General features: G+C 41.9%; 1 protein-coding gene across 2 annotated transcripts; it reads left to right on the plus strand.

Annotated features, from left to right (window-relative positions):
- Positions 1–3018: 3018 nt before the first annotated feature.
- LOC115176977 (flocculation protein FLO11) lies at positions 3019–11940 on the plus strand. Of its 2 annotated transcripts, none has more exons than XM_029737403.1 (8): positions 3019–3363; positions 4696–4892; positions 5423–5490; positions 5603–5745; positions 5892–7048; positions 7213–7338; positions 8796–8862; positions 10831–11940. In XM_029737403.1, exons 1-7 carry the CDS (start codon positions 3312–3314, stop codon positions 8853–8855), a joined length of 1803 nt encoding a protein of 600 aa, XP_029593263.1. In that variant the 5' UTR covers positions 3019–3311; the 3' UTR covers positions 8856–8862; positions 10831–11940. The 2 variants fall into 2 exon arrangements, with proteins under 2 accessions (XP_029593263.1, XP_029593264.1); XM_029737404.1 differs by having other exon boundaries at positions 10834–11940.
- Positions 11941–12517: the final 577 nt, after the last annotated feature.

Genomic DNA, 12517 nt, shown 5'->3' on the forward strand with positions numbered 1-12517 from the left:
GCAGAGACGGCCCACAGTCCGGAGCCTGCAGAGAGGTGCATCTGGGATCTGCACCTTTGGGGGGGTACTGTCACGTCCTGACCAGTAAAAGGGGTTGTTTGTTATTGTAGGGCGTGGCAGGGCGTGGCAGGGGGTGTTTCGGGGGTTTTGGGCAATGTTCTATGTTAGTATATTTCTATGTCTGTCTATTTGTGTAACGGCTGTCTTTGGAGAGAGTGGACCAAGGCGCAGCGTGGTTAGTGCTCATCATGAATTTATTAAAGATCGAACACTTTAAACACAAAAAACAAGAAACCGACAGCCAAACAGTTCTGTCAGGTGCAAAACACTAAACAGAAAATATCTACCCACAAAACCCAAAGGAAAAACATGCTGCCTAAGTATGACTCCCAATCAGCAACAACGATGTACAGCTGTTCCTGATTGGGAGCCATACCCGGCCGAAACAAAGCAATCCCCAACATAGAAATACAGACATAGAATGCCCACCCAAATCACACCCTGACCAAACCTAAATAGAGACATAAAAAGGCTCTCTCAGGTCAGGGCGTGACAATTTGTTCTATTTCTATGCTTAGTTTATTGGGTTGACCTTCAATTGAAGGCAGCTGTTCCTCGTTGCCTCTAATTGAAGGTCCTATTTAATAGGGGTGTTTTTTCATTGGGATTTGTGGGTAGTTGTTCCGTGTATAGCGTGTTGCCTTACAGGACTGTCTTCGTCGATGTTTGTTATTTTGTTCAGTGTTCACGTTCCTTCTCAATAAAAGAAGATGAGTATACACATTCCCGCTGCATTTTGGTCCACTCCACACGACGAACGTGACAGCATACATGTAACCGATGTGAAATGGCTAGTTAGTTAGCGGTGGTGCGCGCTAATAGCGTTTCAATCAGTGACGTTACTCGCTCTGAGACTTGAAGTAGGGTTTCCCCTTGCATTGCAAGGGCCGCGGCTTTTGTGGCGCGATGGGTAACGATGCTTCGGTGGGTGTCAGTTGTTGATGTGTGCAAGGGTCCCTGGTTCGAGCCCGGGTTGGGGCGAAGAGAGGGACGGAACCTACACTGTTACATTGGTGCCGTGACCCGGATCATTGGTTGCTGCGGAAAAGGAGGAGGTCAAAGGGGGGGTGAGTGTAACCGATGTGAAATGGCTAGTTAGTTAGCGGTGGTGCGCGCTAATAGTGTTTCAATCGGTGACGTCACTCGCTCTGAGACTTGAAGTAGGGTTTCCCCTTGCGTTGCAAGGGCCGCGGCTTTTGTGGCGCGATGGGTAACGATGCTTCGGTGGGTGTCAGTTGTTGATGTGCGCAAGGGTCCCTGGTTCGAGCCCGGGTTGGGGCGAAGAGAGGGACGGAACCTACACTGTTACATACACATAGTTAAAAGTCTGACTATAGGGACTAAATCATCTGCAACTTGATATTTAATGTACAGTCATATACAACAATAGTAAATGTTGTGCGTTTCAATAATCTTACCAAGTGTGCAAGGAGAAATGTCACCTGCATCCAACTTGAACACATCTTTAGGCTGAGGTGTTGTCACTCAGTAATAATGGTGGAGTTGTAGCACACATATCAAGTGTCAAACTGCCGAGATTGCCAAAGAGTGCGGAATATCTATTTACTGGAATAGGTCACCAACTCACACCACTCCTCCATCATTGCAGAAGAGAGCAGCACTGACCCAAGTCATCACATGGCATAAAATGTGCTTCAAAGTGATGCATGAACAATGTCATTGTTCTACAGCCTGGAGTAGCATAAAAACACACACTTTTCTTTTTTTTAAATCAATGGAAATTCCTTCACACAAGTGAAAACACGTGTAATATATTACCCCATATTTATGTTTAACAATTCAGGTTTACTTTCAAAGCCTCAGGATGGAATGCTGCATTACACTTTTTACATCAATGTTGTTGTGAAATAGGGTGGCAGAACAACGTGAGTGGCGAATGTGCCAAGAAGTACAAAGAAGGTTAATCCATTTGGCAGTGTTTGTATTATAATTCACCTCCCTGTCCTCAATTTTGCGATACCCTGACATCTACAGTACACCAAACTGTAGCCTACATGTCTCCAACTACCTCACATATTGTTCCTTGATCTTTATATCTGTACCATGCGCGCGCGAGAGAGAGAGAGTTTGGAGAGTGGGTGGGATTGAGGATAGGGAGAAAGAGAGATGTGTCACAATGTCTTTGATTACTGTTATCAGGGAGAAAAAGTATCATTATAGCAGGTAAGTAACAATCGTGCACTTGTAGGAAAGCTTAACTAGCTAGTTTACTTTGCGTAGTTGCTTCAAATGCATTCTCGCTTGTGTTTTTGGTCAAATAAAATAGTAAGTAGGCTAACAACTGCATGTCCTTTATTCAGATACTGCAAAGTCATCAATTTTCCGAGTAGAAGACAAGGGTCCCACATACGGATAAGGGAAGTTGTGAATGATATGCACAATCTTACGAAAAAATCAGACTCCAGTATAACTGCAGTACACTGCGATTATCTGCAGTTAGAGTGCAGTATAACGGTAGTGTACTGCAAATACTGCGTCCAAAATAACAACTTTTTTTTTTACTGCAGTAATTTTGCAGTGTAGCTGCAGTACACTGCAGGTATTCTGAAATATTTGCGTCCAAAATACCACAGTCGACTGCAGTTACTGCACTATTACTGCAGTTTCAAAACGGACATACATATATATATATATATATTACCGTTGTTCAATAGCCATTTCAATGAATGATACACACCCATTTATTCTGGAAAGATATAAATGATTTTAGTGCAATTTTTAGCACAAGTAATCCTATCGTTTATCAAAATCAAAGGGTGGTTTATGTTTTTGTTGTTATTTTAGTCTTTGCACACGTCATGTCGACCTCATTGACTGTCAGTCCTTGCCATTGCTCCATTTATGAATTTGAGAGTAGTTTCCCTCAGTTTACTAAATAGTGGCTGGGTCAGGCTCTTGATTTTGCCTCGTGCCTTTTTGTGCCTTGCTTTTCTCAAAGGCTTATAGCATCAAGGTGAAACTGATTACTCCGACAACAAATCCTTCTGGCCACGGGGTGGCGTCATACACCACGAATGTCTATATTTGCGTTCTCTTCCAGCGCGCACACTCTAGGGTCCGCCCCGCTCCATACACCTGTCCTACCTGCGCACTTATCTGGATGATAAAATAACCGTTTCTTTCAGACATAAATCGTTTCTCATCAAGTAAGCAACCCGGCTAATTCCCAACGTCCACTGTGTATATTTGGCTTTTATTTTAAAAACGTTAGGCTACCAGTTTGATACATCATGGAGAAAAAAACAATCATATTTGGGATTATTCTTACTTTGGCTGTTTCAGGTATGACATAAAACATATCTATCTATCTATCTATCTATCTATCTATCTATCTATCTATCTATCTATCTATCTATCTACTCTTCCATGCATCTTCATTTATTGATTATACTAAAATATGTAGCCTATAACACATTTACACATTACATTTCTTTAGAGACTTCTGTTGTAGAGCAGTGGTTCCCAACCAGTGGTACTAGGACCTACTCGGCCTATCCAGAGAGGGTACTTGAGAAGACTCATCAAACCATAGGCCTACTGGTAAAATGCACGAGGGGGTATTTCATGGCTACTCCGGGCAGAGAAAAATTCTGTTGGTGTAACAGTAACCCAAAAAGGTTGGGAACCACTGTTGCATGGGAAGCATTGTTGTACTGTAACCTACACTTCTTAGACGTGGGAGTCAGATGGGGGTTCAATTGTTAATGTGACAATCAACAGGACCGAAAATATATGCTAAACAGGTCTGAAAAAATTATGGCATCTCATGCATTACCTGAAGCCTGCTTTTATTCAGGCTATGATTGTAAACTGAGAATGGTGTCGCAACCCTCCATTAGAGTTCCAGACACTAGTAGAATCTATGCCAAGGTGCATTGAAGCTGTTCTGGCTCGTGGTGGCCCGACGCCCTATTAAGACACTTTGTTGGTTTTTCCTTTATTTTGTCAGTTACCTGTATCTAAGTAAATCATACTTTGAGGTTTACGTAGAGACAAACCTTATCAGCACACAACCAGAATACCACTTTTTCATGATTTTCTTGTCCCCGGCTGCTCTGGAGCCTTTTTGATGACATTTTGCCCTATTATTGTTTTTTTACTTTAAATTGCTTCCTCAGGTGCCTCGAGTGATACCAAAATACTGGAGTTAAAACCCACATTGAGAAGATTTTTAAATCTTAGCAAAACATCTATCATAATCTGTCATAATCTGTCATAATGTATAAAGTGTCTCAGGGTTATGCAGTAGCAGAATAGTATTATGGATTTACAATCGACCCCACATATTGGGATAAGACAAAACCCTGGGATAAGACAAAACAACTTATTTCCCGCCCTGAGAAAACACATTTGCAAACTTTGTTTTGGATTAAATTAGTCTAAATAATGCATTATTGCAGTGATTGAGATCACAAATGGTGACCCCCGCCTTTCAACTCAAAGTGTCTGTTTACAGATAATCATTTCCACAGTACAAATCCTTTATTGGCTGTAATTGGCACTTCAATCAATGAGTCAGTCTCTAAGGGTAATGGCAGTAATTTATTAGATGGCTGTGTAACAGTATTTCTGCTAATTTCAGAATTTCGGCTTGTTTTCCATTCACCCGTACAGCACTCCTTTTCTTTGATGATGTTGTGCCTGTTTCCCATTTACGGAGGGCAACACCCAGCAGCAATGTCAAGACCACCCCAGCTACGCTGTCCGCCTACTACATATGCGTCAGAATCACCAACCGGATTTACACTGAGTCACTCAATAATCAAAACTCTAAGGAGTACAAACAGCTGAGGAAACAAGTGGAGCAGATGGTAAGAGTCTGTTTTTTTTACTGCTCAAGTCAGTCTATAGAGCCTCAACTCATCACTCAGTCTATACCCCCAAAATAACTCTTTGTCCTGGAGATACTTCATGCTTGCCAAGAAAATGGAAATGCTCCATGGCATTTCCATTGTTTTGGTCATGTTCCATTGACGTCTTTGCTGCATTTATACCAAGCAACCATTGTGAGTGTAGTGTACCCATGAGTTTACCAGTCAAATTGCCAGAGTTAGATGTCCCCAAGGCTGTTCTATTCACTCTTTTCTTTGTCACCAACATCATCAGCTCTCCAACACCTAGCAGTGAGCACTATTTTAACAGTCAACAACAAAATGAGCCATCACTACTAGCTCACACTCCAGTTGACCCACTCCACTACACCATAGACAAGGATACTATAGACACCTCCCTTACAACCTGTTACTCAATATTCAAACAAGTAAAGGTGTGAAGACATGCCTTGTAGGCCTGTAGGATAATATTGAAGTGCTCCTCTGATTGCTGTGTCTTTCTTTTTCAGATGGATGACGTCCACAGCCCTTTGTCAGAGTCTGTCAAATATATGGGTGTATTTGATATAATCTTCAGGTGAACTCTAATGTTGAATTTAAAATTCTGCCATTGAAAAAAAATTGCATTCTTAAGGACATTGACAATTATACGTTCTAATTATTTTTTACTACTGGTCTCACTCTTGCAGTAATGGATCCGTCATTGCAAACTCGACAGTAATGTTTGGGACTACATTGATGATAACTCCAACTTTGGTTAAAGGTCTATTTTCCACTCATATCCAATCAAATAAATCCAAAACCCTTGACCTGGACCTCGCCTATACTGAAGGTAAAGAAGATGGCAACCTTCTCTACTTCTGCTTTGTAGCAGCCTGATTCATTTGTATGTTTAAAAAAACCTGTATTGTAAATAGCTTAAGAAACTGTTATTAGTAATATAAAGCAGGATTCACAAATATGTTCTTTATTCCTTAGGTCAACTTCCAATAAAAGCCACACTACATCTTGTAGCACGTACCACAGCAACCGTAGCTGCCTTAGATAGTACGGCTAGCCGTTCAGGAAGGGCTTGGGATGCAACTACATCTACAGCAATTACTTCATCTGGCAACATCACAAGTAGTCATACCCTCACAACCACCACCACTAGTCCTGACAAAAACACTACAACTAGCAACACAACCACCCCTATTCCTGGAGACCATAACACTACAACTAGCAACACAACCACCCCTATTCCTGGAGAGCATAACACTACAACTAGCAACACAACCACCCCTATTCCTGGAGACCATAACACTACAACTAGCAACATAACCACCCCTAGTCCTGGAGAGCATAACACTACAACTAGCAACATAACCCCCCCTAGTCCTGGAGAGCATAACACTACAACTAGCAACACAACCACCCCTAGTCCTGGAGACCATAACACTACAACTAGCAACACAACCACCCCTAGTCCTGGAGAGCATAACACTACAACTAGCAAAATAACCCCCCCTAGTCCTGGAGAGCATAACACTACAACTAGCAACATAACCCCCCCTAGTCCTGGAGAGCATAACACTACAACTAGCAAAACAACCCCCCCTAGTCCTGGAGAGCATAACACTACAACTAGCAACATAACCCCCCCTAGTCCTGGAGAGCATAACACTACAACTAGCAACATAATCCCCCCTAGTCCTGGAGAGCATAACACTACAACTAGCAACACAACCACCCCTAGTCCTGGAGAGCATAACACTACAACTAGCAACACAACCCCCCCTAGTCCTGGAGAGCATAACACTACAACTAGCAAAACAACTAACCCTATTACCCCTAAAAATCCTCCCCAGACCAGTAGCACGACAGTCTTACGTAAAACCTCTCCATTAACAACTACCTCGGGCCAATCTAACCCCCCAGTTGCCCCTACTGAGAGAGCAACAAGCAAGTATCAGGCTGCTACGGGCCAAACGACCAGTCATAAGAACACAGAGAATACGGAGGCAACCCATAAGACCACAGAGCATGCTGCAGCTGTAGTTGCTGGGGGCGGTGAGGGAGTCCCAGGATGGGGGATCGCTCTATTGGTACTGGCTGCCCTGATCTTGTTAATCCTCCTTATTCTCCTAATACTGCTGGTGAGTACAAAAACAAACAGACATACAGATGCACACTGTTTCTCCCTGAATGCATTGTAGACCTCCATTTTCTCAGAAACAGCCACAACCCTGCTCTAACAGTTACAGTATGTCATGCTAAGAAGGCCATTTTACTATGATTCTTGTCTTTTCTTGACCTTCAGCTAGTGTGGTTGTGCTGTAGGCAGAGATATGGAAGCTTCAGCCCATATGACCAGATCAACCACGGGGCAGACATCCAAATGTACTCCACACACAGCCGCTTCAACGTGCCCAATGGCAAGCCTAATGTAAGTCCTATGTCTTGGCAGAGAGGCCAGATAGACACACACACAGGCTCAGATTCTGCATTCAGCAGGTTGGCTATGGTTACTAAGACTGGCCGCTCTGCCTCAGTGTTAGATAGACGTCTCTTTGTGCCGTTCCGGCTTTGACCAGGGAAACCTGAGGCGTGGGAAACACTAGCCTTCCCTTCTACCCTCTCAGCCGATCTACCCCTGCAGCTTCCAGAGAGGGGTCCCAAGCCATACTCCTCCCCCAAGCCACCTATATTCATTGATGCACCAAGTTGCTTATCTCCGAAATCAAACCCCTACATAAGCAGATGTTCTTGGTAGACCAGACAACCAATTTAAAGCAACCATCTGTGAGCTGTGAGTTTATAGCTTTAATCCTGCCTTGGGTACGTATGAGGGATGATACCAGAGTTATCATCCAAGGACCTTCCTGTATGGGGCATGTTACTCATCAATGTCACTTTGAATGACTGGCAACACCATGATTTGACTGAAAAAAAGCAGTGTTTATTCTGGACATCAAAAATATATATTTTTGATTGAGCTATGAAGGGATGCTAAATACAAATGCCATGGGATCTACCAACGTCAGAGAGAGAGAGATCTCTCCCTTAACACCAAACAAAGAGACCATTGACTGCACTAATGAGACTTGCATGTTCGTCCCACTGCAGTGCACACCTCAAGCACACACACACCTGAGAGGTAGTGAAGTGAGGAGGGAATCTACTCAGGTTTTTTCTAGTGTTGATATGTAGCGTCATAGATATTTGTTTAGTTTTGGAAATGTACAGTTTGAGTTAGCTTACACTGTATATTGCGTATATTCAATCTACTGTATAAGGATATTGTTGTGTGTTTGTGTTTATGCACTTCATATAATTGTGCTACATTTACGTAGATATATTTTTTAATTCTGTGTTGCTGCTAGCAGTGGTTTGAACATGTTTGTTATGTTGTTTTGGAAAGGGGACAGCGGAAGACATTGGAGGACTATTTGTTCACAGCCTCCAACTCTCCTTGATCAATTTATTGAGCATAGTCGTTCCATACTAGTCTGCCAACATTTGCTCCGAGACTGACTATCATATAATGAGAAGAGTGCCCCCTCTGTCACCTGTCTCTATGGCAACAGAGTAGTAGACAGACACATTGTAATCCACAACCACTCTGTTCTCTTTACATAACCTTCTCCTCCCAAAGCCCCTTTAATTGATGAATCACCGGTTTGATTTATTGTTGCAATTAAGCAGAGTGGATGTCTTTCAGGCTTAGTTAACTAAGGCTTTAGAACAGACGAACATCTGCATGATAAGCTAACATTGCAGTTCTATACAACAGGTCAAAAACAGACTGCAAATTCAGTTTTGCCTGATAAATGATATTGTGTGCAGTATCATCTTCACAGACTGTTTTACACCTTTGATGAGCTGATACTTTCTCTGATACAGGACGAAATGGGAGAATCATCTAAAAACCAAACAGGGATGTATGTGGTGAACGAGTACTGACACACAGGTACAGTAGGTGACACACTATCTGTATGCTATGTACTTCAGTGGTACTGTCAGGTAGACAACAGAGGAAATGTATTTTCATGTTTTCAATTCCAGGAGACAATCTCCCCTGAATGCTTTCTTTCCTTCCATACAGTGGGGGAAAAAAGTATTTGATCCCCTGCTGATTTTGTACGTTTGCCCACTTACAAAGAAATGATCAGTCTATAATTGTAATAGTAGGTTTATTTGAACAGTGAGAGACAGAATAACAACAAAACAATCCAGAAAAACGCATGTCAAAAATGTTATATAATGATTTGCATTTTAATGAATGAAATAAGTATTTGACCCCTCTGCAAAACATGACTTAGTACTTGGTGGCAAAACCCTTGTTGGCAATCACAGAGGCCAGACGTTTCTTGTAGTTGGCCACCGGGTTTGCACACATCTCAGGAGGGATTTTGTCCCACTCCTCTTTGCAGATCTTTTCCAAGTCATTAAGGTTTCGAGGCTGACGCAACTCGAACCTTCAGCTCCCTCCACAGATTTTCTATGGGATTAAGGTCTGGAGACTGGCTAGGCCACTCCAGGACCTTAATGTGCTTCTTCTTGAGCCACTCCTTTGTTGCCTTGGCCGTGTGTTTTGGGTCATTGTCATGCTGGAATACCCATCCACAACCCATTTTCAATGCCCTGGCTGAGGGAAGGAGGTTCTCACCCAAGATTTGACGGTACATGGCCCCGTCCATCGTCCCTTTGATGCGGTGAAGTTGTCCTGTCCCCTTAGCAGAAAAACACCACCAAAGCATAATGTTTCCACCTCCATGTTTGACGGTGGAGATGGTATTCTTGGGGTCATAGGCAGCATTCCTCCTCCTCCAAACACGGCGAATTGAGTTGATGTCAAAGAGCTCCATTTTGGTCTCATCTTACCACAACACTTTCACCAGTTGTCCTCTGAGTCATTCAGATGTTCATTGGCAAACTTCAGACGGGCATGTATATGTGCTTTCTTGAGCAGGGGGACCTTGCGGGCACTGCAGGATTTCAGTCCTTCACGGCGTTGTGTGTTACCAATTGTTTTCTTGGTGACTATGGTCCCAGCTGCCATGAGATCATTGACAAGATCCTCCCGTGTAGTTCTGGGCTGATTCCTCACCGTTCTCATGATCATTGCAACTCCACGAGGTGAGATCTTGCATGGAGCCCCAGGCCAAGGGAGATTGACAGTTCTTTTGTGTTTCTTCCATTTGCGAATAATCGCACCAAATGTTGTCACCTTCTCACCAAGCTGCTTGGCGATGGTCTTGTAGCCCATTCCAGCCTTGTGTAGGTCTACAATCTTGTCCCTGACATCCTTGGAGAGCTCTTTGGTCTTGGCCATGGTGGAGAGTTTGGAATCTGATTGATTGATTGCTTCTGTGGACAGGTGTCTTTTTTACAGGTAACAAGCTGCAGTTAGGAGCACTCCCTTTAAGAGTGTGCTCCTAATCTCAGCTCGTTACCTGTATAAAAGACACCTGGGAGCCAGAAATCTTTCTGATTGAGAGGGGGTCAAATACTTATTTCCCTCATTAAAATGCAAATCAATTTTTAACATTTCTGACATGCGTTTTTCAGGATATTTTTGTTGTTATTCTGTCTCTCACTGTTCAAATAAACCTACCATTACAATTATAGACTGATCCTTTCTTTGTCAGTGGGCAAACGTACAAAATCAGCAGGGGATCAAATACCTTTTTCCCCCACTGTACATCAGGGGGATGGGGCTCAATGAGAGGTTTGAATAGGTAGACTACTGATTATTGTAGATATAGGTGTTTAGAGATGTGTCAACATACATATTCATTAAACACATTGAATTAGCTTTCTAAGTAAACACATCAATCATGTAATGTTGAAGATACTGCATATATTTAATTCAAGTAATTTACTGTTTTTACGATATTGTTTGTTGTTGTCCCTTCCCTACTTCTCTTTCCTACAGAAGCTCCAGTCAATTGGGTAAAAATACCATCTGAAATGGCCTTATGAAGTAATATGCATGGGAGCAATGACAATTCTGTACAAATGGTTCAATTATCTCTGAAGTATCTGAATGAAGATCATGGAGTTGGCTCACTGATTGTAATTTCAACCTGTATTTATTCAAATCAAATCACATTTATTTATAAAGCCCTTTTTACATCAGCCGATGTCACAAAGTGCTATACAGAAACCCAGCCTAAAACCCCAAACAGCAAGCAATGCAGATGTCCTAATGTTATTTTATTCCTAATGCTTTTACCAGTGGAGGCTGCTGACGGGAGGACGGCTCATAGTAATAGCTGGAATGGAGTCAATGTAATGGTATCAAACACATCAAACACCTGGTTTCCATGTGGTTGTTACCATTCCATTCTATATGTAAATCTGAGACACTCCATTTAGTATATGTTACGCCTCCCCGACCAACCTCCCTACTTTAGATTCTGTCTAAAGTAACCAGGCCATTGAAAGGTATCATATGTCTTGATGTGCTCAGAAATATGTAAAGTATGTTTTGAATGGCTCTGAGACCAGGCTGGCCATTTTGGCTTCATTGTGGCAATAGTTTGAGTTGTATTTTCAGTCTTTACCGAAGGCAAGCTTAACCTTGGTAAAAAAGAAAGCTGATCCTAGATCAGTAAATGGGGTCAACATATGTATCCTGCAATTAACATTTAAGAAGAATGAGTAGGGGTGCAATACCCAATCAGGTACAGTTAACAAGAATGTCATTGTTTTCAAAGACTATAAATCAAACCTTTTGACTTGGGCTGAGAGATCCAGATCTAATTCCCTACCTCTGGATAAGACATGTTTTGAGATAGGATACTAGCATGCCAAAAAAGTTAACTCTTCCACAAACCCAACCGAGTGAGTAAAACACCAATATTGTGTATATTTGACAATCTGATTAAATAAATCCACCATTATTAATCAAATCTGTGAGATGAAACTATCTGTAAACATTTGAAGTGATCGTGCATTGGCGCTTTAAACTTTGCATAAAAAGAAATCTAAATCATTTTTAGATTAAATATTTGTAAATAATAAAGTTAGATTTTTATGGGCAGAAGTGGTTTGGATGCATTCATGGTTTGTAAAAGAGTTGGATGATTCTGTTCATCAGGAGAACTGAAGATAGGGCAGAACAGACACGCCTCTGTTTGTATCTAAGCCTGCCCTCCTTCCCCTGGCGTTCTTTTTCTCTTTTATTCTTTGTGCGAAAAGAACAAGTAAATAGCTATCTAGATAACGTGCTTTGCAGTTAGGCTGGGTGTGGCGGTGTGATAAAGAATAAGGTATTGTATTAAATTACGAAATGAGTCCGACTACATAAATTTACGAATTACTCAAACTTTGTCCATTATATGCAAGTCAGTGTGTGTTAAAAAGGCAACACCTCTTTCTGCTATTTGGGCCAATGGGCTAGGTTTAACATAAATATTTGACATATGGATGTCCTGGTAACAGATACATAACATTCATGATAACCAGCTACCAAGTGACATTGAGAATTGAAGACTTACATTCTTCAAGGTGTGCAGTACAAATCGCATTCTTATCCAAAATGCATGAGGTGAATATGTCCATTCCTCTCCATATCCCCTACCTTTGTAGTCTGTATTAGATAAGTCTTTCTACAGTTG

Source organism: Salmo trutta, chromosome 37 (genome assembly GCF_901001165.1).
Source record: "Salmo trutta chromosome 37, fSalTru1.1, whole genome shotgun sequence".
Lineage (NCBI taxonomy): Eukaryota > Metazoa > Chordata > Actinopteri > Salmoniformes > Salmonidae > Salmo > Salmo trutta.